The sequence below is a fragment of the Carassius auratus genome, chromosome 9, assembly GCF_003368295.1.
Source record: "Carassius auratus strain Wakin chromosome 9, ASM336829v1, whole genome shotgun sequence".
In the NCBI taxonomy this organism is placed as follows: domain Eukaryota; kingdom Metazoa; phylum Chordata; class Actinopteri; order Cypriniformes; family Cyprinidae; genus Carassius; species Carassius auratus.
Window position 1 is genome coordinate 24,562,158 of NC_039251.1, and position 27,178 is coordinate 24,589,335.

Genomic DNA, 27,178 nt, shown 5'->3' on the forward strand with positions numbered 1-27,178 from the left:
ACATTTTATTTATTTGAAACTAAAATAGGAGAGAGGGCTGAAAGAAACTTGTCCGAGGGGAGGCCACATTATTGGATGTGGTGTGTGTTACAGCCTCGCAGGGAGTTTCTGACTGAATGCACAGAGAAATATGACATATTTTCAGTGTGCATTGTATATAAGTTTGTGAATGCATCTCCGTGCCGGATCTTTTCTGAACAAACAGCAAATTGTTCTCCCGGTGAGTCTGTTTCTCTTTTCTTGAGCTCAAAATGAGTCTGCTGACATGTTCCATCAAAACCTCAGTGTGAGACTGCGGGGCTGAGTGAGAGAGAGCCGGTGGGACTCCCCTCTGAGGCCCCGGGGCCGCTCGGCCTCTAATCTCACTCCCAGCCTGGGATCACAGGCCCAGATTCCTCATGTTTCCTCATTGTTACAGGCTCAGCTCAAACACCGTCCTGTTAGTTTAAACCTGACAAAGGATCAGCTGCTTCAACAGTCACACAGAATCCTCCAGGTCTGTGACAGCCATGGATCTGCTCCTGTTTGGTTTTTCCATAGGAATACACAGAGACTCTGCGTAACATTTGAGAACTGTTATTTAAGTTTTCCACATGTTCAATAAAATGCAAGATTAGTGAACTTTGAGGGGTGTTTGAAGGGGGAATTCATTTTATTTTATTAAGGTGTAGCACCTCTTACGGGTGACACGTACAGTATGTTTAACAAACAATATGTTCTCATGAACGACATCATGGATGGAAGAATAATATTTCTAATAAGTCTGGGCTTTGTGTGTTATTATTATTTAAAATGTAGTTGTTCATTATTAATGTAAAAACATACAGAAAACATTTATATAAGGGAATTTATATATATTTAATACAAATAATACAGTGATATAACATTAGTGTTAAAATTACAGTCATTTCTGAACTTATAAACCTGTACCTGTCATATTTAAATAAAATATATGTGACCCTGGACCACAAAACCAGTCATAAGGGTCTTTTTTTTTAATGTTGAATAAATAGATGTAGTCTATGGTTTGTAAGGATAGGAGAATATGAAATTAGGAAATCTGACCATATTTGAAAATCTGAATTCTGAGTGAAATATTGAGAAAATCGCTTTTAATGTTGGCCAGATTATGTTCTTAGCAATGCATATTACTAATCAAAAATGTTTAAAGTTTTGATATATTTATTGTAGGATTTTTTTTTAAAGCATGGAACATGATCCTTTCCTAATATCCTAATGATTTTTATCATAAAACAAAAATCGATCATTTTGACCCATACATAGGCTACTACTGCTACAAATATACCCGTGCTACATGTGTCTGGTTTTGTGGTCCATGGTCAAATATACATTTTTTCTTAAAGAATAAATTACTTCCTGTTACAAAGTCGAAGTCAATAAATGACCCCCCCCCCCATTAATCCACAAAATAAGATTTTTATGAGTGTTCAGACATTTTACTTTTACTATTCCCATATTTGTAAATAATATTCTTAGTTTTTTTTTTTAGTTGCAGTAAAATATTCTTACAATCAAATACAATTTGACGATTTCATTATAAATGTACAAAACATACAAAAACATTTAATTATTATACAATTTATTTGTACAATTAGAAATAACTTAATGTCCGATTTTATTAGCAAAAGGATTAAAGAGTTATTTTCCGCATATATAAACATGTACTTGTCATATATAAATGAACAATATAATTTTATGAATAAATGCATCGTTTGTTGTTTCCAAGAACCTTTTAGAGCTCAAAGTGAAAGAAAGCGTGTGTCCTACGGAAGCCGTGAGGATTCAATCTGATGCGCAGCTGACGCGTTTTTCGACGCGAGGAATCCTGGACGAAGACGAGGTTGAGTAGACTCGTTTTCAATTTTGCGTCCTTCCTGTATATAAAGCCTGGGCTCGACCATGTCCCGTTCATCGGGAAGCGCTGTCACAGCGCGGTGACTCGAGAAGATGATTTCTGTTCAGTCAAACGCCAGAGCCCTGTCTGTTTTCTGTCTTTTATACGCTGTGTTTTCATGAAACTGCTGCGCTCGCGAGCACTGATCCAATATGGCGTTTGTATTAAAATGATGCTAATTTGTCCCGTTTGTATAACGTTGACGGTCTTTATTCCATAAAGCAGAATTACAGTATCGATATATTATATTACTCGCAAAGCATAAATACTCTACAAATTACTGCCTAAAATGAAATATTATTAAGGTCAATGAGTGATTTCAAAATAATCAATGGCAGATTCCTTTGTTGCTGCTATTCATGTAATCAAAACATTGCACTTAAACTTGAAATCTGCAGAGATGGCCACTGTTAAAAAGAAATAAAGCTTAACATATACTTGAATTAAATGTGGCTAGCTTTGTAGATATCTAAAACGTTCAGTTTGACACGAGTCAAAATCATTTCTTCTAAAAAATATTGCACCATATTAATAACCTAAATCCATGCAGACTTGATTTGGAGTGCTGTGTATGTCTGTCAGATTGAGAACCAATGGAGGAGGAAGAGAGAGATGTGGAGGGTGTTTTTCAGTCAGAAGAGAGAGAGGATGGACTGGTAAGGACATGTGTAGACTAGCACTCAATAATCACTGAAAGATATTGTTAAATGAACACTTACACAATCAAAAATTGTCACAATTTTTGTAGGACAATTAAGCACTTTTCTCCCCAACTTTTTACTTATTTTTAATTTTCCATTTTTTTCCTCCAGTGATAATTCTCATGAAAATCACATTAATCACACTTTTTTTTTTTTTACGTTCAATGAGAATGAGAATCTCATGCATTACTCCATACAAAGTATAATTTCTTAGCCGATTTATGACTTACCAAGATATATAGTTAAATATTCAATAATGGTGATTGTGAATTATCAGGTGTCAATGTTTTGTGTTCAGACTATTTATTGTTGCGCTCTGATGCTTTAGCAATGTGACAAAAACTCAAAAGCTGAAGAAAATGCAACTGTACAAGAGCTCGCACCAGACATTCCAGCCTCAGAAACTGTAGCAGCCAATCAGAAGCCTCCCACTGTCCCCACGCAAATGGACAACTTAATTATAGTTGACCAAAATGGACAACCTATTCAGTATGATCGGTTGGTAAGGACACTACACCGTGACCCATCACCATAACCTGTATTACTCACACTAGATAACAGTCATGTCAATACATACATGTATGGATACAGTATGTCAAAATGTAAAACTTTGGTTTTGAGCTTGTGTTTCACCCATGAAGTCATTTAGCGCTGTATATTGAACTATATATGAACATTTTCCCCACACCAAACATTTTTACCCCCCCCAGGTGATTGTGACAGGGGGGAATGGACCATTATATGGTGTCCCATCTGTGTCTATGGGGGCCGCTCAGATGTTACTACCTCATGGTCAGCTGTTGAATGTCGCAAAGTCATCAGGTCATTATTTTGATTATATTTAAATATACAGAATATTACTTCTTTAATTATGTACTGTATATATATATATATATATAATAGAGTGAGAGGATTCTTGCCAGTTCTGCCATTTCTTTCCGTTTTGTTAAACAGGTGTCTTTGTGGAGAAAAGACAGCAGACAATAATAACATCAATAAAAGACAGTGATGGCACTCATAGTGTAGCGTCAGTGGCAGCTCAGAATGTCACTGATATTAAAATTCAGAGTAAAAGGTCAGTACGCACATGATTCTGCAACATTTTAAACCATGTTCTGGCTCAATTTAATCCTTGGTTGTACAAAAAGGAAACTGCTCTGCTTCAGACAGTGGAGTTCAAGCGTACCTGCAATTATTGATCGTTCTTTAAACTGTCTACTCCTGTATTTCAGTCCTCCTGATGTATTTGAGCCTCCAGTGAAGCCACTTCCACCAGGGGCACCAAACTGGGCTCTGAGACTGCGCCGGTGTGAGGTTTGTCCTGTACAAGATGCCTAAATTAAATTCTTTGACAAAACATTAACTTATGATAGTGTAAACATTTAAAAGTTAAGTGTAAATGCATGGAAATTGATGAAATGTGTAGAGTCAATAACTGCCCTCTGTCAAACAGACTTATTTCCAGCAACAAAACACAATAATATGGCTTTTTTTATGATTGTTTCATGATGAACAGAAGATCGGTGACTCGTACCGTGGTTACTGTAACACAGAGGCAGAGCTGGAAGCCATTCTGCTTCTACACAAGCAGCAGACCCACACCGTGTTTGGCACCCGTCAGTCTCCCTCACCAGCTAAACCTGCCACCAGACTCATGTGGAAATCACAGTATGTGCCATATGATGGCATTCCCTTTGTTAATGCAGGTAGTCTGGCCCTTTTTGCTTGTGGGGTTTATGTTATGACTTTATGTCTGAAAGGTGTTTAGTAATATAGTGTAAATGTTTTTTTGATGCCATAATTGAGAAATTCTACATTTTGGGCTTTTAGTTGATGTTTGTTAATTTTGGGATCATCTGTAGGCTTGTGGTGTTGGTTGACAATTGTAGCAGATTCAAACTTAGCAGATACACTACTGTTTGGGGTAAAATAAAAACATAAGCAAGGATGCATTAAATAGATCAAAAGGGACAGTAAAGACATTTTATATTTCAAATAAATGCTGTTCTTTTGAACTTTCTATTTATCAAAAAATCCTAAAGAAATATCTCATCATATTTTCACAGAAAAATTAAGCAGCACAACTGCTTTTTTAAACATTGATGATAATAATAAGAAGCGTTACTTCTGAAAGACACTTAAGACTGGAATAATGTCTGCTGACAAATCAGCTTTGGCAACACAGGAAAAATTATATTTTAAAATGTATGATTAAAAACATTTACTTTAAATTACAATAATATTACACAATCGTACTATTTTTACTGTGTTTTTAACAAACATCTGAAAAGTAGTGTATATAAACTAAGGGTAAACTAATCAGATTAGTTATATATCTTGCACAAAAGAGTAGAATTAGCATTCTTTTTTTTTTTCTTTTTTAAGACATTACATTTTTGTTAAACCTTGATTGAATAATGTCGTTAAAGATAATGTTGTAGTTTTACATTATGTTTACAAAGTCAGTTTATCTTGATTTTTAACATGGTTTTAAGGAAGCAGAGCAATTGTGATGGAATGCCAGTTTGGTCCACGGAGGAAGGGCGTTCAGCCTAAAAAAGGGTTGGAGCAAGAAACAAATCAAAACATCCTCTATAAAGCCACCTGCCCTGCCAGGTACACAAGCTTCAGTCAAGCCAAGCACAACTGATTATTTTCTGTGTACATTATGACAATAATATTTGACCGTTTTCAGAATATATATAAAAAAAGTACGAAAATTCTTGGAGTACAAGGTTCCAACCGATCCCAAAGTGGACAAGAAGGTAGTGCGGCAAGAGCAGGAGAAAGCCTTCTTCAACCTCAAGAAGACTTTATGGGATGCTGGAGGCGTTGTAAGGTATAAACATCTTGCCAGCACAGTTAAAAAAAAAAAATATCCATGACATGACCTTACTGCAGGATTCACTTCACCCGTTTACACTGGTGACAGGTATTACATCCAGCTGCCCACAGAGAACGCCCACCTGTACCACGACATGGACACTGCAGACCTGCCTCCACTTCCAGAGCAGATCTGCTTCACAGAGGAACAAAATGAAGAGGAAGACACAGAGGAGCTGGATGTCCTGATGGAAGATGGGACACCCCTACCCTCTCGACTACACCCGCTCGTAGCAGAGAAGATCTGTGAGCTGGTGGCACAAGGTCATAACGAGGTTTACACTGTCCGCAAGCAGCTCAGGTATGCTTTCAAATCTCCTGGCTTTCATTTGCTGAACAACTATTTACTGTTGCGTCGTGAACACCCTGACAGGAGGTTTGTGGAACGTGAGATGTTCAGATCGGAGGAAGTGCCTGAGAGACACAATCTGTGTTTCTTTCCCACTGTCATTGACATCAAGAACCACATCCACGAGGCTCAGAAAGCTCTTCAGATGACTACGGGACCACTGGCTACCTCAGACACAGAAGTGAGGATTTTTATTGGAAAAAATGCTTGATAAGCACAGATATGCATCCTATCTTCTGTATTAAGCCTTCATTTCTGTGTGTGTGTGTGTGTTGTTGCAGTGGAAAGCAGAGGCTAATAACTTGCTTCCGGAGACTTTGACCTTGGCCCTGACTCCTGCTACTGTGGGCGGTAAAATACTGTTGTTTAAAATTTGAGCTATTTTATTAAAACAAAAAATGCTTAATGTGTTATGGCTGGAATGCATTACAGAACATTTACAGAATTTTGCCCCAATTTTCAGTCTGGAGGACTGTCGTTTAGTGTATGATGCCTAGTAACCATTAACAAAGTCAGCAAGAGTGTGATGCCTAGAGTACATTAGTGTACTGTATTCCAGCCTTAGACACTTTAGATTCATTCAATACAGTATGAGAGAGCGGAGGAAAGTCTTGCTTAAAAAAGAAAGCACCAAACTGTCAAAGTATAACCATTGTTTACCCTGCTACACTATCTAGTGCACTGCTCTTATCTTGACAGTATCCTCTCAGAAGGAAGGGCTCCTGGAAGGAAGTGACACTCTTTCTCCAGAAGCTGTGCAGCTCTTCAGCTCTCTCTCATCACTGCAGCCCAAGATCTTTGCACATCTCCAGGTGACCATATGCTGAACTGACATAAGAATTGCACGTTTTAATCTATACTAATATTATTTTTAAAATACATACAAAAATGCTATTCAAACATTTAATACAGTGTTTATATCTCTTTAATGATGAGCATGATTTTTAGTGTTGAATTAAAAATGTTAAATTCATTTGGGGAGCTGAAATTCATGTTTCATGATGATTAACTTAGCTGATAACGAAATGAAGAAAAAATCCATTAAAATAATTTAATACCTAAGACTTTTTTTTTTACATGCAATTTGGCCCCTTTTTTATTACTATTTCTTTGAAAAATATTTAACCAAAGCTGCTTCACTGCTTATTAATTTTGACTTAAAAAAATATATATAAATATATTTTTGTATTTTAATTTATTATGGTGACAACCAGGGGAAAAAGGCAATTGCTTATTAGTTAGAGTAGGACTGGATGAATGAGATTTCAAATAAACAATGATGGCCACTTTTTTCTACTATCAAGCATGAGTGTGTTTCTGCAGACGTTTTTGTTCTTGTGTCTTGAAATATATATTATAAACCAAAACCTCTCACTACTTATTAATATCTGACAAACGTATGTCTGCCAAATTAAAAACCAACATACAAATAAACAACATAAAACAGGAAATTATTTCTTAAAGAGGATGCCTGAACCCCCCATGGCTGTACATCAAGGTCAATAGGTTTCCAAAAATCTCAGATAATTTGTCTTATTGTAATGACAAGGGCAGGGCTAGTTCAGATTGTCACATGTCATGTGGTAAAACTCCCCAAAACTATCAGATCATTAGACTCTTCTCTCTTGTCTGACAGGCAATCCAGCTCCAGCCTGCCTTGTGTCCCGTGGAAGAAACTGTTCAACCTACAACAGCACCAGCAGAAGCCCAAGAGCTGTCCAGCCCTGCGCCCCCACAGCCTGTCCTGCTGAGTCCGTCCCACTTCCTGCAGTCGAGTCCCAGTGCTGGTGAAAGCACAGCTGTGTGTGACGGCATGAGTCAGCTGGTGAGCGTGGCCTCGGCCGCTGAAGGTGACTTCACACAGATCCTGTTGGAGGACGGACAGGCCATTCCTGTCCAGGTTGTGCAGCCTGCAAGCATAAGTGAGTTCAAGGGAGCATAGAAATCATAATGATCTTGTTTTAATTTGTATTGGATTCCATGTTTATCTGATTCTAATCAGGAAAACAACAGGTAAATATATTGTTGTTTCTTATTTTTTTTAGCTTTGACTGCCTCAGCGGACCAAACTCCAGTTAAATAGGAGGGTGGATGTGTTGGTGGATGTGTCGGCAGAGTCGGAGGCTGGAAATACAACAGTAGAAAAAGAAAACAACATTCTGAGCTCTTTGATCACTGGAGGATTCATTCATTGTATCATATTATACAGTATTATGTGAACATGGACTTTTATGCAATATTGATAATGTAGTAGTATTATTTTTTACATTTCCCATTATTGACATTTTTATTTATTATGGTGACAGCAAGATAAAAATCAATTTCTCATTAAAAGTCTAACTGAATAAATGAGACCAAAATTAAATATTTTTTGTTTCAGAAAACGTTTATTCACACAAACTATGGCACTTTTTTCCACATTTTTTTCCCCTGCAGGTATTTCTTCTCTTTTTTAATAGAAGCCTAATGTATCATTTTTAATGGAATGTAGTATTTTTTATGTAGTATTATTTAAATGCACTATGTTGCTCATTGCTGCTAACATACATAACCTACAGGTGTCCCCTTGGTCCAAGTCGAAAATGCAGCTAAAAAAATCATTGCATGCATAAAAAGATGAAAATTAGATGTTGCAGCAAAAAAGAAACTGGAAGGTAAATTCAAGCACTCTCAAAAGCACAAAACAAATGATTTTTTTCCCTTTAAATATTTGTGATTTTTTTCCCCTCACGCTTTCCTTTACCGAGGCACTGATGGGTGAATCGAGGCCTAGTCGTAATAAACTCGGAACACATACACTGGCGACACCTGCTGGTCAAACTCGTGTAAATGTAACGAAAATGCAGTCCGAATCTGCATGAAGACATAATCATTCCCTTCAGTAAAAAGAGGAATTCACTGGTACCTGCTTGTCTTTTTACCATCTAGATGCTGTGCATGTTGTGATCGTTCATATTCTACTATTGATTATTAATTAGACTACACAATTAACTCATACTGTACCTGAATAAACCTGCCTTGTCTTGTTTATGTGACGAAAGCTACAGTAGAGGGCGCTGCTCACTCTGCCAATGGTTCTCAACCTCTTTGACCCTCATTTCACTCCCCATCATTGTCCACGACATGATTTAATTTTAGTGCTTGGCATATATACTCTTAATAAAAAATCCCCCAATGTTTTAATATTTTATTAATTAATCTTTTCAGGTCTAGAATTCAGAAGAAGTGATTATATGTTCAGATGACTTCAAGTTAGACATCTGAGAATATAGGAGCAGTCCAGCAGTGTAACTCACACTGATTCACATGTGACACAGATTGATCACCAACCGAGGAAAATGGCACATAACTAAAACACTAGTTGTGAGAATTACTGCATGAACAAGAATAACAGCACATCTTTGAGTGTGTCCTTGTACAGACTCAGCCAAACCAAGCAGCTTCAACAGGGTGAAACAGGAGAAAATCCACGGCCGAGAGATATTCTGTCCCTTCAGCCTCCACAAAAAGACCCCTGTCAAACTTTAAAGGGGTCATCAGATCTACATGCACTTTAACAAGTTGTTTGAACTGAAATTTATGTTGGCAGAGTGTATAAACATGACCCTTTAATGATAAAAATCCACATAGTGTTTTTTTATTTATCCCTGAATTATACATATAAGAAAAAAAGCCCTTTACATTACATTACATTACACTTATACATAAAAAAATTCTTACATTTAAATATGCATGCAATTCTGGTTTATTTTAAACCACCGCTTTACCTTCAATGTAAAGGACTTTATTTCAAGTATTGTCTTAAACTCATTTGGCAACAGGTTCCAGAGTTTGGAGCCCTCAATAGAAAAGGCTCTTTGCCCTTGTGTAGTTCTACAAAAATGTTTCCTACAATTCCCACCTGCCGAACTCCTAGTGATTCTACTTGTATCATCCTGTCTCTTTATCAATTTACATAGAACAGATGGTGCCTTATATGTAAACATTTAAAAATGTATTTTATATATGACAGCTTTTTAAAATTTGTGAAACTTAACATATTAAATTTGTTTAAGATGTTGCAATGATGACATCGATTTGGCTTTTTATCCATTATTTTTAGAGCACGATTATACAACATTTCAATTTTTTTGATTAAGGAGTCTCTTGTTTGAGTCCAAACTGTTATACAGTATGAGATGCGGGACAAAATCATTGCATGCATATAAAGATGAGCTGCCTCATTTAAGATATGTTTTCTAATAAGTCTAAAACAGTTTAGATTTCTCCTTACCATTTTTGATAGCTTTTTTATATGTTTATCAAATTTAAGTAGTGAGTCTAAAACAGTATACCTAAAAAAATAAGCTCATCTACTGCCTCTATTTCTTTATCATTTACTCGAATTATTACTTTTTCTTTTTGCTTTCCATTAGAAAAGCACATAAAGACAGTTTTCTAAACATTTAGAGTAAGATGATTTTCCTGAAGCCATATAGATATCCTTTCCATTTGTTTATTTAAAACTGCAGCAACCTTGGCAGATGACTTAATGACTTAATTAATGACTCCTAAGCGATGCAGTGGATTTTGTTTGTTTTCGAAGGGAATGGGAATGATTTCCCTTCGCGCGAATCAATCATGGTCCAGCTTCACCTACAGGAAAAGTGAGTATAAGGTTTTTTTAATGAATCTTTGCAAATCTCTTTTCCTCATAATGTGCTAATTAGCAAATTTCACAATGAAAGCGGCTAAAGTAAACAGTCCCTAAGCAAAGCTCATTAACATTTAAAGGAAAATGCTACAAAACGGATTGCTCTGAAAAGAGCTGTTTTTCACAGGGTAAAAAAAATGTGATTTTTACACTGACATTGAGATTTTTAACCAAACTGTGTTACAGACTTTTCATTAAGGCCCTAAAAAATCATATCAACTTGTGGAAAATTTCCATCCGATGACCCCTTTAGGGGCTCTTGCAGTGCTGCCCTCAGCCTGTCATAGAGAGAAAACCACTAGACTACACAAAAGGGCACATGCACAGTAAAAAATTCCTGTCCAATTTCAGTCTTAAAATTGTAGGCACATTCCTCTTCCAAACTGTGTTTCTGTCTTAGCCTAAATCACCTTTACCCTAAATCACTTTGGTAATCCTAGATTACTTACTTCCATCATTACATACTTTTATCATTCTTCCACAACTTCCACAACGACTTCTGGGGAAGTCGTGGCCTAATGGTTAGAGGGTTGGCCTCCCAATCGAAGGGTTGTGAGTTCTAGTCTCGGGCCGGACGGAATTGTGGGTGGGGATAGTGCATGTACAGCTCTCTCTCCACCTTCAATACCACGACTTAGGTGCCCTTGAGCAAGGCATCGAACCCCCAACTGCTCCCCGGGCGCCGCAGCATAAATGGCTGCCCACTGCTCCGGGTGTGTGCTCACAGTGTGTGTGTTCACTGCTCTGTGTGTGTGCATTTCGGATGGGTTAAATGCAGAGCACAAATTCTGAGTATGGGTCACCATACTTGGCTGAATGTCACTTCACTTTCACTTTCACTTTCAACTCTTTGGTTTTATGCTACAGCCGCTAGATAGCCAAAAGTTACCTAGTGTAAATATAATGTTCTCTCATGTAGAAACCCTATGAATGAGAGGTGATATGTGTGCTACAGTCTGGCCTTTTCTTCAGTGTGCATTGCTGCTTCCTCTTCACTCCTCCTCTTCTCCTCAGCAGCTTTCCTCCTCTCCTGCTCCTGCTTTCTGTTCAAGTACTGTATTCTCTCAGTCTCCTCCATCTCTGACAGCTTCCTCCTCCTTCCGAGCTTCCTCTTCCAAATGCTGATGTTCCAGTTGGGCTGAAAATGAGGACAGTCATTCATTCATTTGATCACTTATTCATAAAGCAGGATATTTACATGTTAATGTTGCAGGATGTATACTGTTTGTGTGGTCCTCTTTGGATGGTGATGCAATGCTGCATAGACTGTTGGGTAATAATCTGCAGGCTTGGCATCAAAGCCTCACACTGTCTGTAAAGCCCTTGTGAGCACCCTCTTAAATCATAAAATGACCAGTCTTTGGTTTTACTGATTTCATGGACAAGTGCAAGTGAAGGACACAAGTCTGTAAAGTGTGCCATTTGGGACTGTACTGTGGTCAGTATGGCTATTATCAAGGCTAAAATAAAGGCCTTGGCCATCGCCACATTAAAGTACAAAAAGTTTAAAGCAGTTGCTCTGTATTAAATGGGTTTAAATGGGTTAACTTGTGCAAGTATGTAAGATAGTAAGATATCTTCTCTGTTTCTGAAACCTAGTGAGGCAGGCACATACTCAAATCTTCGAAGGCAGATGTCTATGTAGGGAGTAGGCAGTTTGCAAAGGTTTGGAACATTGGAGTCATTATCTTGCTTCAGATCCTGTAGTATGTTCTCACAGTAGTCATACCAAAGCTGAATTCAGTCCAAGAGATATCAACACTGTGATGTCATAAGGACCTCGACCAATCAGAAACCAGGCATGCACAGGTTTTTATCAGCCTGCCATTTCTCATCTTCCTGTCTTTGTCTCTGGAGCCATTCCAGCAGCCTTCTCTTCTCCTCTTCTTTCTCTGTCTTTCTCTTTCCGCTTTCTCCTCTCTCTCCATCTCCTCCTGCTGTCTTCTTTGTCTCTCATCTTCTTCTCTAATCTTCCGTAACCTGCATATTTGGCAGTGATAGTTTCTTGCCAATGTCTGCGGGATATCGTGTATTTCATTACAGTATTTGTTTCCAAAGAGCAGTGACATGTTGCACCTCACTTCCTCTGCTCTCCTCCTCTGTTCTTCTTCCAGTTCCAGCCTCATCCTCTCTTCTTTCGTCTCTTTTTCTTGCTGTTTCTTCTTTCTCCCCTCTTCTTCACCTCCAGATGAGGGCGGTCTGCCCTTTAGGTCAGTTTTTGTCTGTTTGGTTGATTGGAACCTCATTGTTGGTATGGTAACATATGAATATGACAGTAACATGACAGGTGATTGTTTTACCAATCTTTATGATTACTTAAAGGAACGTTCCACTTTTTTTGAAAATAGACTCCTTTTCCAACTCCCCTAGAGTTAAACAGTTGAGTTTTAAGGTTTTCGAATCCGATTCAGCTGATCTCCAGGTCTGATGGTAGCACTTTTAGCTTAGCTTAGCATAGATCATTGAATCAACTCTGCTATTGCTCCAACAACACAAACACAGCTGGGGACTATTTTAAGGTGCTGTGTAATATCATTGCGCCTGCTGCTCCCGTGGTACGACAGCAAAGCTACTTGATTATTACGCCGGAATGAGAGTATAGTTGACCCTGCCCTTGATAAAACACAGTGGACCAACACCAGCAGCTGACATGGCACCCCAGACCATCACTGACTGTGGGTACTTGACACTGGACTTCAGGCATTTTGGCATTTCCTTCTCCCCAGTCTTCCTCCAGACTCTGGCACCTTGATTTCCGAATGACATGCAAAATTTGCTTTCATCGAAAAAAAGTACTTTGGACCACTGAGCAACAGTCCAGTGCTGCTTCTCTGTAGCCCATTTCCTGCACACGCCTGTGCACGGTGGCTCTGGATGTTTCTACTCCAGACTCAGTCCACTGCTTCTGCTGGTCCCCCAAGGTCTGGAATCGGTCCTTCTCCACTTAGGGTCGGGACACCTCCTCTCGTTGTGCAGCGTTTTTTGCCACACTTTTACCTTCCCACAGACTTCCCACTGAGGTGCCTTGATACAGCACTCTGGGAACAGCCTATTCGTGTACCATCAAACTCACCCTACTGTTTGAACAGTAGGTGACTTAGAATTTTTAAATGAGTTTTAAAAAGGTTTTAATTTATTTTAAACAATTCTTTTGACACTTTCAAGTGTTGAATCATAATAATGTTTAATGATAGAAATGTAAACTATTCACTATGCCTTTGAATCTTAACATAAACTTACCTACAACAAATGCTGGTTGAATCGTTTTCTTTTCAACCTTAACTATTGAATTCTGAGCTTTTATAGGCTTTTACTTTTCTTCTTGAGCCCTTTATGTTTTCTGTTTTCCAGTTTTCCTTTCTTCTGCAGGTTGAGGGCCTATTATGACGAATATAAGGCATATTTAATCAATAAGAGCACATTAACTAGTATGTAACTCACTTTCTTTGAAATAGAAGTGGGATCCTCAGGGACACTGGTATTGAGGGTCTCAATGTCTTTTTGTTTTGCCTGTTTGTTTACTAGACTTTTTATGTTTCTTCACTTTCTCCACCAGCATGTTTTCTGTGTCTTCTCTTCCACCTGCATTTTCCGAATGACCTTATCTGTCAAAACTAACAACAAGGGATATCATATATATTAATGGGAATCATTTAGAGGAGTGTTGGAAGTTCAGAAGTTAAGATATAGCCCAGAAGGAGTGAGAGAGATTCACTGATAAGAGCTCAGATGTGAAGCGATACCCTAATCTCCTCTCGGCTTTCTCACCGCTCACAGGGCCTGAGAAGGGTTCGGGCTGAAATCTGAGCTACAATCAAAGAGCGCCGGAGACTGGGACGGATGGAGTGACAAGAGAGGAATGCAAACAGTGATTAGACGGGATATTAATGAGTCCCAAAAACCTTGGAGCCAAGCTGTTTGACCTCAGCCTGACCTGTAACCTGAAGTCACAACCTGCTTTGTGTACACCAAAACACAACGGGAACGCAAGCAGGCTGATGATTGAAGAGGTAAGAACGGATGAAGTGGCCAAAAGCCAGAGGGAGAAATTACAAAGAGCACTGGGACATATTTATTATTAAAAACCCTCCAACCCTTTCTGATAAACTATAATTATAAACTATAACTGATAGTTAACTCTAGCAGTATGTTGTTACCAGCTTCACTCTGACCGGGTCACAATTTAACACAATAATATAAACATTTGCAACATAACGCAATCCCTTATTCATCATTTATTTGGATAGAGGGCTTACATATGCACACTGGGAACATTTATTGTCATTTGGCTTTTCGAATTCAAATACACAAGCGTGTCAATCATACTTAACAGCCCTGTGCATCTGAACTGATTTTATAAACACAAACACAAGAGCTCAGTATTACATGTGACTGAGCCTCCGTTGGTAATCCTGTCTGGATTTCTGCCTGTCCTTCAGGAGACAAAGACTCCGGTGAATGTGTTCAGGGAGTGAAATGTGTTGATTTAGGGCTGATGGCAGGTGTAGCACCTTCGGACTTCCTGACCCCGGTGTCACCTTAGCTTCCGGCCACAACGTTGTTGTCTTTACTTTTCGGTTTCTTTGCACCCTAGTTGCCTCCTCTCCTGTGAATCATGACTATTTATAGTTTAGGTAAAACTTTTGAAACTTTTTGATCCTAAAAACTTTTTGAATCTTCTCTGAATTTTCAGTTATTGAGGACATTCAACACCATCTTTGAGTTAAATGAAAAATACCAGATCAGCAGCATTAGTCTTTATGTTGCTGTGTAGAGCTGTAACTCAGGTTACCGGTTTTGTTGAGCTGGTGAGCCGTGGAGCTGCTCATTTCCTCTAATCTCTCCTCAGGTAAATAGACCTTGAGAGAGACGGGATAAGACTCAGTAAAATTAAGCTAGGTGTTAATGGGTAACTCATAATGGCATGCTACATGTTATACCAGTGAAGGAATTACCTGTTCATCCTGAATTATTTCACTTCAGAGCCGAAACAGTCCTCCTTCATCTTGGTGTTAGTCTGCTTTGCATGGGATCTCACCTTAAATGTCTACAGAAAACTGCATCATTCATACAATACCATTCAAATTGTAAGGGGTTAATTGACCCTTTATCTGTATTTTGTCCTGTGTTAGTTTGGTCCAAATAAAACAGTTACATCCCATTTTTCATCAAGTGTACACAAAATGCTTACAAAGTAAGTTGTACTATCAACATTAACAATCCCAGCTTATTATGATCAATACCAATTTGCTTCTGCCATTAATCTTTATTTTAGCACACAATTTGCCAAGTCAGTGCTGGTAAATCTTCCACTTTTAACTACGACTTCATGGTGGTGCTCAGCTTTTAATTACACTCTTTCTGACATGACATAAAAGCACTGGGTTGTCGGAAGCAAGGCTGAAGTGTAGTATTCAAGCGTCGCCTCTAATCAGGTGGACGCACCTCGTGGAAAAGTGCTGCATTCCACCAGAGGGCACAAGAAACGTAGGCCTGTCCCAAGCATGATCGCTCACAAAACCTCAACAGCACATGACAGCAGTTCAGCTTGCCATGCTAAATTTATTCATAATAGTATGTTTATATGTCTAGTCATTTCTCAGTCAAATCCAGTATATGTTTTTGTCTGAGAAAATAGTTCTGAAGTTACGGTGCGGTTTGATTTAGGTTGTAGAATAGCAACCGCAGCTTCTCAGTTTGCCACTTGTACAGTGTATTTTACTGACACAGATATTCTCGCACACACTTTTGCATGCCAGATTTCTGTCTTTTGCATTAAACCATGAGACAGCGAGCATGTTTAGTGTCCTGCTGTAGGATCGGCAGTGTTTTTCTTTGTCCCTCTCACAGCCTGCGCGCCCGGCCTATAGTCTGGACACAGAGCGGCCAGTTATTTTGCACCAGCCAGTGATGGTTTATTTTTCAGCAAGTCTGTCTGCTTTAATGGGTTCCAGCGCTGCTTTGATGTCAATGAGGCAAAGAAACGGGTGTGTGGAGGAGATAGACAGTATGGGGGAGCAAGTGTAACCGAGGGGGGATGGAAAGAGCCTCACACATTTGTCTGTAAAGCGGTGTGAACGCAGCGACGACCTCATCCTCAAGAGAGAGGGGCTGCATTTTGTTCCACATTCTTGCTGTGTGCTGTGAGTGAGACCTCTGCTCTGTCTCTCTACACCCCGCTCACCTTCCACACCCTCTGATCTCACGCACACATCCACTGCAGTTATTCATTCTGCGTGACAACAAATCCTGCCGAAAAGCAACAGGACTGCTCTTCCGCTTGCTTTCTCCTTCTGTCTTTTCTTGATTTCTGTCTCTGTCTCCCGACTTTCTCTGTTTATATCTGAGCCCCTGCTGAACTTCTGTCTAAACAGGCAGTGAAAATGGAATGTAAGTCACTACATTGTTATTAACTGAACTTGTGCCTATATTCATAAATAAAATATAATATAAAACATCTTGTTACCTTATTATTAATAGTGGTTAGACTGACCACACCTCTTCCTTGTTAAATAACAGTTTAGAGATTGTCTGGATTAATGCATCTCATTATTTTGATCTCTCATTTCTTAGCACAAAAGAACTGGGGCTTCACAAGTATCAAACTTTGTGTATAATATTTCATCCTTAAATTGCATGGATGCGCAAAAGGCAGATGTGTAAATCTGTACGCATGCCAGAACCTGCAGAAGGTTCACTATTTGGAAATCTTTGGCGCATACAAGGTTTACAATGCCTCGTTTTACTATCAATAAACCCATTTGTATATCATTTACATATGCATATATCTCTTAACTACCTTGTTTCACAAGGTACTAGAAAATATTAGATATGGAGTGTTATTGCCATTTATGCTTGTACATTGCATTGATAAAAATCATGTAATCCTATATAAAAGGCTTTCCTGAAAAATGTTTTTAGGCAAGAATTATTCTCAACCATTTTATTTGGCAAAATATGTTTAAATGTTTTAAACAATCCAATTGTATACAGTTTTGGCAATTAAGTAAACATAAATTATAGGATGTTAAGATATTTTTACTTAAAAATATATTCTTGTTTTTCCAGTGTAAATAAAATTGTCTAATATCAGTGCAACACTCTCTTATTCTATATATATAAAATGAATGGGGTGCTGCGCCAGATGACCTGGCCTCCACAGTCACCGGACCTGAACCCAATCGAGATGGTTTAGGGGTGAGCTGGACCGCAGACAGAAGGCAAAAGGGCCAACAAGTGCTAAGCATCTCTTGGGGAACTCCTTCAAGACTGTTGGAAGACCATTTCAGGTGACTACCTCTTGAAGCTCATCAAGAGAATGCCAAGAGTGTGCAAAGCAGTAATCAAATGATGCCTTCAGTGTGAATCTACAATTTTCATAGTCATGAAAATAAAAAAAACTCTTTGAATGAGGTGTGTCCAAACTTTTGGTCTGTACTGTATATATATAATATGCATATATATATATAGAATAAGAGAGTGCTGCACTGATATTAGACAATTTTATTTACACTGAAAAACAAGAATATATTTTTAAGTAAAAATATCTTAACATCCTATAATTTATCTGTGCAAATTTAAAACGAATCATAATGTATATACATAATGTAATAGTAAATAAACTATAAAATATTTATGTTATAATATTATGATCCAAGTTGTCAGGCTAGTGATTCTGATGTTTTTAAAAATCCTGCAGTGTGAATGTCCATTAGAGGGCAGTGATATATAGTACATTTAAAGTGTAGTACATATTTAATGAATGGTATTTTCGGACTGTTATTGCAGTAAATGTTGCACGATTCTGATTTTATAGAAGCTCTTTCTTGAAGGAACTGCATGTTTTTCCTTTGAGATCAACCTCAATTCAAAATAAATCAATATTTCGACAAACAGGAATGAAAAAAATCCACTTAATTTTGAGCTTCACAAAGAAGGGGAAATATTCCTGCCTCTTCATTTCCCCCTTCTCTTCTGCTGGTGGAGGGGCTGTATGTAATGAACGCCACCCGTCTCCAGCATTCCAGACACCCCAGAATGCTATGTGGCACCTCTGAACACTCCTTGCTATTTTCAGCGACCAACTTGTTAGCAAGTTGTCAGTGTCCAGACAGACAAGCATTAAATATCCCAGAATAAGCCCTAGGACACACGTATTGGCATTTGGTTTTAGGTTAAATTGCTGTCTGCAGCACTAACGTCTGTTAATGGATGAATGATCGGCTGTAACACACATCTGGCTGTTTCTAATACTCACATAAATTAATAGGGGAACTTGATATGAATTAAAAAAACAAAAACAAAACTAGTACTCTCACGGTACCGCAGTACAGTGATAGTATCAGAAGGTTTTGCTGTGGTGCTTTGATATATATCATGGTATGTAGATTTAGCCCCTAGGATGATAGCAATTTGCTCAAGGAGTCTTTGTTTAGAAAGGGTCTGTTTCAGAAGGGACATGGGTAGGAGGAAAGGGGCGAATGGAGAGAGCGCTTGCATAGCGAGCCGATGGAGGAGGGGGTTCGGTGGGTTAAGGCGGGTCGGTGGGGGTTGAGTTTCTGACCAGTGACAGGATAAAGGAAACAGAGCAGCTCCAGAGGTCGCCTTGAGAAAACACAGCCTCTGTCAGTCACACAGACTCCTGGGCTGGGATTAGGCCTCAGCCTGGGGGGGGATCGGGTTTCTCTGTCCGGGATACCTCACTGCTGCAAACCACTACCAGATGTGGAGCAGCCAGCATAGGAGCGGGAGGGAGGGGTGGCGTGTGCTTTATATGCATGTTTGTGTGATTGTGTTTCATTGTACTGTATGGTTTTTACTTGTATTTTACTCGTTAGAGCCCATATGATATGAGTTTGAGGATGGGATGAATTTCTAAAAAAGGTTGGTTATGTAAAAATGCTAATTTGATGAAAGGTTCTTAAGTGAACCCATATGAAGCCTGGAACATCTACGGATACATCAGACAGTGAGCCCAGGGGATCGAATCTCATAAAAGAGTAGCCAAATAATAGAATTCTCCAACTCACTTTATATTATATTATATTATCCATGTTTTAATACTAGCAATAGTAATAATTAACAATATTTAATGATAATAATAATAATTATTATTATTATATACACCAGCAAAAATCTTACTAACCCTAAAACTCTTAAATGGTAAATAAAGAAAAACCTTAATACCTTAATAACATACTTGTTAAGTTATTTCACTTTAATTTGCCATATATTGCCATTAGAGTAAAAGGCCTGAAACCAAACATAGGATCCTGATAAAAATGCTCATTTTGGTTGAATGTATGTGTGTGTGTGTGTGTGTGTGTGAGATATGTACGAACCATGTTTAATGATAAATCTGTACACTCCTAAATAAAATTGTTCTTGTACTTTGGGTAGGATGCTAACCTTCATCTGTATCATTGTCCTGTATGAGGATCATCCAAGGCTGTTTCAAATCTCCCTCAGAAGAACTGGAAACAACGATGTACATTCTTCATGTTAACATCATCTCTGTCTTTTACAGACCTCCTGTGCTCTCTATTTTTGTTTTGTCTGCTGTGTTTCCCTTTATTTGACCTGAACTCTCACCCATCACCTCATCTGTCTTTGAAATACACTAATACAGTCTCCCCTGACAACAAGTTACGTTTACAACATAATAACTCTAATAACACACGTCGTTGAGAATAACGTCTTGTGAACGTTTCAATGTTTTTTTCTCTCTTTTCCTTAAGAGCACTGCGAGCAAAGGCTAGTATAGACATTTTTGTGTTCTGCGTTTATTTGGTTAGCACAATATTAAACCAAGTAAAGCCTCGATTACCGTGATCTTGTGTGACATCGCCCATTATTGGGTGGTCCTCAGTGTCAACTGCGGGATCCCAGAGAGACAAGCGTATGATTTCACCATCAGGACCCATTATTAGGGTGACCACTGCTTTGCCTCCCTGCCATTCTGACAAACACAGAGATTCAAACAGTGAGACTTAACAAACCTAAAAGAGGAAAAAGAAGACAATGCTCTTCATTCAGTTGCTCCAAGATATAATTAGACACGTCATTCACATGTAAAAACATATGAATGTCATTGCATAGATGGCACAGGCACACTCTTTTCAAATGTGTTGTCAAACATTTTTTTTATAGTCAGTATTATGAACTGTCAGTCTGATCTCACTAGTATTAATAGGCATGTTTATTCATAAATTTTTTATGTTAAAATGTATGCTGAAATACACCATATGGAAGATTCAGCAGCATCAAAAAATAGTTTACATATATGCACAGCTATAGACTATAAAATGGTAAAATTATGGTAAAATATAACAACACAAATATTTATATAATATTAATGTAATTCATAAAATATTATATACTGTAACATTATTTAATTATATAAATAATTACAGAAATTTTACTAATTTTGCATATTTAGACTTTAACATTACACAATAGTTGTGTAGATTGAAAATATCTGTAAAATGTCATTTAAGTGGATGTTTATGAAGCATGCTGTTACCTCTGAGCCCCAGAGGGATGCAACCTCTAGTGTTTCCTGTTTGTGCTTCTGATCTGTTTGCAGGGTCAAGGTTTTCTCTGTACACAGTCATGGAGCTCTGTGTACCTGAACCCCTCCGGCCCGGGGGCAATGCACCAAGAGGGGGATGTTGATCTGAGGGAATAAAGGGTAAAGAATTCACTTCTTCACTTCAGTTCTTCACTTGCAATAGTTAAACAATCTTAATTTGAACAAGTTCACATGCAGAAATGCTCTACAGCGTCGCAGCTTTCTCAGAGAGGCTTGTTTTGTCTGGGTCCCTGAATGCTAATGGACAACCGAACCTTAGCCTGTGTGTTATTATTTACCATATCGGCCCCTGAGATCTCCCGCCACCCTGTCCTCACTCCCCACTGCTCTGCCTGTCTAAAGACTCCATTTAGCTGCAGCCAAGCACAAGCTGAGCCACACATGAAGAGGTGCTCGGCCCTCAGAGGGGGGCTGCGCTCTACCTCCTCACCGAGCCTCTGCAGCCCTGGAGCCTACAGCTTATTTAAGCCTCGTTTGAGGATAGTACAGTATGTGTGAACTAATGAGAAGAGGAAAGGCGCTCAGCAGCATGAAAAATGATATGGTTAAAAATAAGGGGAAAAAAAGAATGAAAATGAGAAATTGGTAGGGCTTTAAATTTGTCACAGTATGGTTCAGGCAAACAGAGTTGAACCAAGGATCTATTTGCAAGAGGTATGTTTATTAGGCCAATCAGAAAGCACACTATTAAATGGGAGCAAAGGAGAAACACAGGAACAGTGCAAATCATCAGGAAACAAAAGGTTATAAATACACAAGGATTAGATAATGAGCAACTTATTATAAAATGGATAGTTCCGGTCCTTGATTCTGATTGGTTGAGTCTCATCTGAAGCTGTTGTAAATTACACTATATAAACATACACATTTGTTTATTTCTGTGTGTTACTCTGCAACCACTTTGTTGGAACCACAACTGTTTTTGAGGAACTACATTGTTCTGTGGAAGAATACTGTTTTTATTTTATATCATTACACTTTATTTGCTCTGTTTTATTCTGTGAAACCTTACTACGTATATGGAATAACCATTTTATTAAAGCGATAAGCCCTGTGAAGCCATGGTTTACAGTGAATTTATTACAGCACCCCTTAGCTGTTATAAATTCACTGTAAACCACTGCTTCACATTAGTGCTTTAATAAGACACAGGTGAAGAGCATAATCAGTAACCATGGTGATAAACAAACTTTAAAAAAGAAGAAATAAGAAAAATATCAAAAACACAAACAAAACATGACAAGGTTTAGGTTTAATATATTAATATTAGTCAATGCATTAGGTATCACAATAATTTTACAGACAATTAGGATAATAGTATTATAGAATTAGTATAAATTAAACTTAACCTTTAAATTAGCTTAAAAATATTGTTCGTTGTTGGTTCATGACACTAAGTGGATGATCTATTTCAATCAATTTAACCTCTTTGTTAAATGTTACCCAAATAAATAATTATAAATCATAAATTATACTTAAACATTATTTGGTTGGATTGTGCGATGACCAACGAAAGGTCAAAAATAATTAAGCAGTCACTCAAGGAAAAGACATTTAACCAAATCAGCATATATTTGAAAATATTTTTGAAAATATTGAAATATTTGAAATTTTTGGAAATATTTTTTGAAAATATTTTTTAAAAATATATTAAAATAGAAAACTCAATATTGATGTTAGTTTTTAAATTGAAAGTTTAAAGTGAAGTTACTTTACAGTGAAGTTCATTTAAACGGTATTGTTTTAAACTGTTGTATTGTTGAATTTTATTATAAATTTCTAGCGGGATCACTTGATACGAGACTCAATAGTAATGCGTTTACATGTACAAGTCAGAGTTTTGGCAGTGTTCTTGTATTTTTTTATCACTTCACCAGTTTTCAATACCGCACTGCCGTTGACTTTCAGGGTGAGTCATTTTGCGTTCTGCACTTGAATAAGAGCCCCAGGTGTTCTTACAATATGTATTTCGACAATATTAGATCTGTTTTTGTCTTTTGAAAAAGTTTGCATTGAATTCTAGCACCAGCATGTTGTAAGTCATGTGAATCAGCAGAAGTACTGTGTTAAACCTGAACAATAAATAAATCTATCATTACCTCCTTTTTCTAAATCATCAGACCACATGACATTTCCAAGATCCATCTCTATAATCCTGCACTTGCTGTCAGATGAGGGTCCTGTTCTCTTCGGTCTAGCCCCACTGCATGCTCCAAATCACCACATGGCTCCATCTCCTTCACAGGTGTCCTGCTGAGGTCATCTGAGGCACAGTTAAGAATGAATGGTTAGTAAAATGCGACATAATGAACTAACCCATTATGCTGTGTTTATTGATAATATTGTGCAGTGAGATGTTGCATACCATCTGGCTGATGGGTGTCTGTTCTGTTTGTGCAAGGAAAAGCAGCAGCACTTTGCTGTGCATGCGTCTCTCTGAGGGGTTTTCATGTGCAGTTCCCTGTTTATTTTCAATTTTCACAGCTGCTTTTTTGATTCTTCAAGACAAATCCCAAAAGAATTGCATGCATTACATGTTATTTTTGTCGTTTTAACATTTACACTGTATCTTTCATATTTTTAGAGTTAATAATATTTAATGGGTATGATTACATTTTTAAATAATGAATTATTTAAAACTATTGATAACTTAATTCAGCAAAAATGCATTAAATTGATTAAAAGTAACATTTATGATTTCAAAAGGTTTCTCCTTAAAATAAATGCTGCTCTTTTTAACTTTCTATTAATCAAAGAATCCTGAAAAATGTATCATAATTTTCACAAAAGTATCAAGCAGCACAACTGTTTGCAACATTGATAATAAAAGATGTTTCTTGAGCATCAAATCACCATATTAGAATGATTTCTGAAGGATCATGTGACACTGAAGTCAGGAATAAAATTATATAAAAATAATAAAGATTTCTAATAGTTTTTTTATACAGTATTTGACAATATGAACATTTAATCCTTTACTGATCTATCATTTCCACAGAATCACATTGTGGAAGATTAGTACAGAGTAGTACAGAAGCTTGAGCAGATGTTAAAATGCAGAAAGGTAGAGAACAGAGAGAACAAAAATTCAGTTTTGTAGATTTATTTATATTTAATAGTCATTTTGAGGTTTGCACATGAATAAGAGCCCCAGGTGTTCTTACAATACATATTTCAGTAATATTTGACAATGTTTGACACGACTTGACAATGCATTATCGTCACAGAATTAAGTTAATGTAGAAAATCATGTATCTGAATGTCATTTATAGACTTTAAATGGACACTTTATACAGATTCAGATCTTATTATTCATATCAAAAGTCTACTTCATCTTAGCATTTCTGGTCCACATTTTTCATTGTAAATTTTGAAAAGCCAAATTCTTCACATAAACAGCAGTATATTACATCAGCGACAGAGATTATCCAAGAAAATGAAATCAGATGCTGTTAAAGGTCAGATGTTTACTTATGAGCAGACCTTTCCAAGTGTCTGGTCTTATGATGCCAAAAGCACAGTGTAAATTAAATAGTGAAGAGGAAATTTCAGGTCAGTGTTGGAAAAGAGACGAAAAGAGCCAGATGAACATACTGTAGAGGTATACAGAATAACAAGCATTATTCTGTGTCCAGTTATATTACAACGAGCAGAAGCTGAAGAAGCCGCTTGTGGTTGTGATGGTTTACATTTTAGGAATCAGTTTTTACTTCCTCTTGGCAATGCAGAGTGGGATTTTCCTAACTTAATGCTTTCAGTCCCGACATGAATAGAGTGCATTCAGAGGCAGGTATCTGATATGCGTTTCTTAAAGATGTAAACATTCACCCTATGAATGGATTTGAACTAAACATATTTTGATTTTGTTCATTGTGTTCGCAGACATTGCTGTGCCGCACAGGATGTTGTTGCTCTAATCAAGAACTGCTTTTGAATAGTAAGCGTTTATCTGATGGTTAGTGTCATTTGTGTTTCATAAACTCTACCTGGAGCCGCTTGAGTTTTCTCCTGGATTTGCACTGAACCATGTGTTATTGGTGATAGAGGACCCAGGTCTGCCCTGTTGAGCCGAGGGGAACAGAGGAAACGTGGCTGATATCTGATCTGATTCGTTCTTTTCTCCTGAAAAACAATGAGACATGAAAGATGATTTTAAAGCATTTTGCCCTTTATTCTATAATATATATAAAACATTAACTTGTTTATAGAGTCTCACCATTAACCCGGCTTAAATTATAGTTCTTCTCTCCAGGTCTGTGATAAGTGTTGATCTTCTGAATAGCATGTTTAGTTACACCAGCAAGAGATCCAACCGTTGACTAAAGGAAACAAAGAATCGTATATATATATATATATATATATATATATATATATATATATATATATATATATATATATATAAAGAGCACATGTGTTTGATTTTCCAGTCCTCTCCAAACATGTTCCAATATCTCTAACTATCCCTTTTGAAAGCACTCAAACACAATGTTCAATTATCTTCAAGGTCATTTGTCTGTATTAGCATGATGGATTTCTCTGCACGCGGCCTCCTCTTTGTACTAAACGTCAGTGGAAAATGAAAAAGTGAATGCCGAGCTGGAAGTCACAATGGAATTCTTTTGGATGCAATACCTTGCAATAGATTCAAAAGAATATAAGAGAACCGAGATGTTTTGATCTCCTGGGTTGAGCATTTAACAATAATAAAGAGAACCAGGTGCCAGACATCAATGCTTTGAAATCAGTTCCTATTAAAAAATTGTCCATAAAAATGCAGCACGGTATACTTTGTTAATGTGAAGGAATCTGAATTATGTGTTACATTTTAAATTATGTGTTGTGTTTTATGGTTGAAAGAAACTTTTCTGTCATTATTATTTATTCACATAAAACGATTAACTTTTATTTGATCAGTATTTGTTTCTAAATTATTAAATGTTTAAATGATTAAATATTATAATTGAAAGTATTATTTTGTTTATGTGTGTTATGGAAGGTTATTATAGTATTACATTTTTATTTATTTATTTGTTTTCCGTTTAACTTTTCAATTTTGTTTTTATTTTAGGTTTTGAAGGGTATTTTAAGGCTGCCGAAGTGGTGCTTTTTTAAAATGTTGAAAGCAGGTGGGTTATAAAGTTTTTAAGCAAAATTAAAATAATTTTTTTTGTTCAGTTTTATTTTATTTTAGTTAATTTTGGAATTATTTTAGTTTATTTTTCCTATCAATAATACTGATATTATGTCTGAGCATTATTTGTCTGAATTCAGCATGTTTGAGTCCCGGGAGCACACCTGTGTTGTTTATATTCTGCCATAGTTGAACGTGACGGATCGAGACTTCACACAGGCCACCCACATCCGAAGGCCCTTCTCTCTGGAACCCCTCCAAATCCCTGTCCAAACCCTCATGTCTATGAGGTAAACACACTGATTACTGCATTCAGCTCTCATCACCTGGATCATTCCCCTTTTGCCCCGAGAGGGTGCCATTTCGGTCAAATACCACAGCAATTTTTTCGGTGTCATTGAAGTTGCTCTTTACATGCTAATCACGGAGTATTCGGGCAGTATCTCTTTTGATGGTTCCTGCGGGTTTATGTTCGAATGATAGAAGCTTGACATTGTGAAAACGAAGCCACCGTAGAGTTTACTTTTCTCATTCAAGACGCACACCTGATTCAGTGATCTTTTTGATCTCTTTCCACATCGACTGATGATTTTCGGCGGCGTGGAGAGAGGATGGATTAATATGCATATAATGAGGGAACAGTCAAGGGCTGTGGAGCATTAGCAGATTGTGGTGGACAGGTATTGGATAGATTGTGGACCATGTGGTTATGTAAAATCCCCCAGGACACCTTTATTAAGATTTGCAGCTCACATCTCTCAGAGGTCAAACGGCACATTATGGGTAAATCACCAGTTTGATTGACCTGGAATGTGAGGAAATTGAAGACACCTTGAGGACTGACGGCATGTGTGTGTGTGTGTGTGTACTGACGGCAGCGTTATCTGCCTGGCCCAGGTGCAGCTGAAGCGCTCA

General features: G+C 37.5%; 1 protein-coding gene across 3 annotated transcripts; it reads left to right on the plus strand.

Annotated features, from left to right (window-relative positions):
- Window positions 1-1,793: 1,793 nt before the first annotated feature.
- Window positions 1,794-8,217, plus strand: carf (calcium responsive transcription factor). 3 transcript variants are annotated; one of them, XM_026272198.1, is made up of 14 exons: window positions 1,794-1,861; window positions 2,466-2,571; window positions 2,945-3,118; window positions 3,327-3,438; window positions 3,571-3,691; window positions 3,849-3,930; window positions 4,133-4,322; window positions 5,112-5,232; window positions 5,312-5,455; window positions 5,549-6,029; window positions 6,130-6,199; window positions 6,548-6,660; window positions 7,485-7,770; window positions 7,894-8,217. In XM_026272198.1, the coding sequence occupies exons 2-14, from the start codon at window positions 2,509-2,511 to the stop codon at window positions 7,929-7,931; spliced, it is 1,995 nt and encodes a 664-aa protein (XP_026127983.1). In that variant the 5' UTR covers window positions 1,794-1,861; window positions 2,466-2,508; the 3' UTR covers window positions 7,932-8,217. The 3 variants fall into 3 exon arrangements, with proteins under 3 accessions (XP_026127983.1, XP_026127982.1, XP_026127984.1); XM_026272199.1 differs by having other exon boundaries at window positions 1,814-2,571; window positions 5,549-5,800; window positions 5,873-6,029; XM_026272197.1 differs by having other exon boundaries at window positions 1,813-2,571.
- The last annotated feature ends 18,961 nt before the right edge of the window (window positions 8,218-27,178 follow it).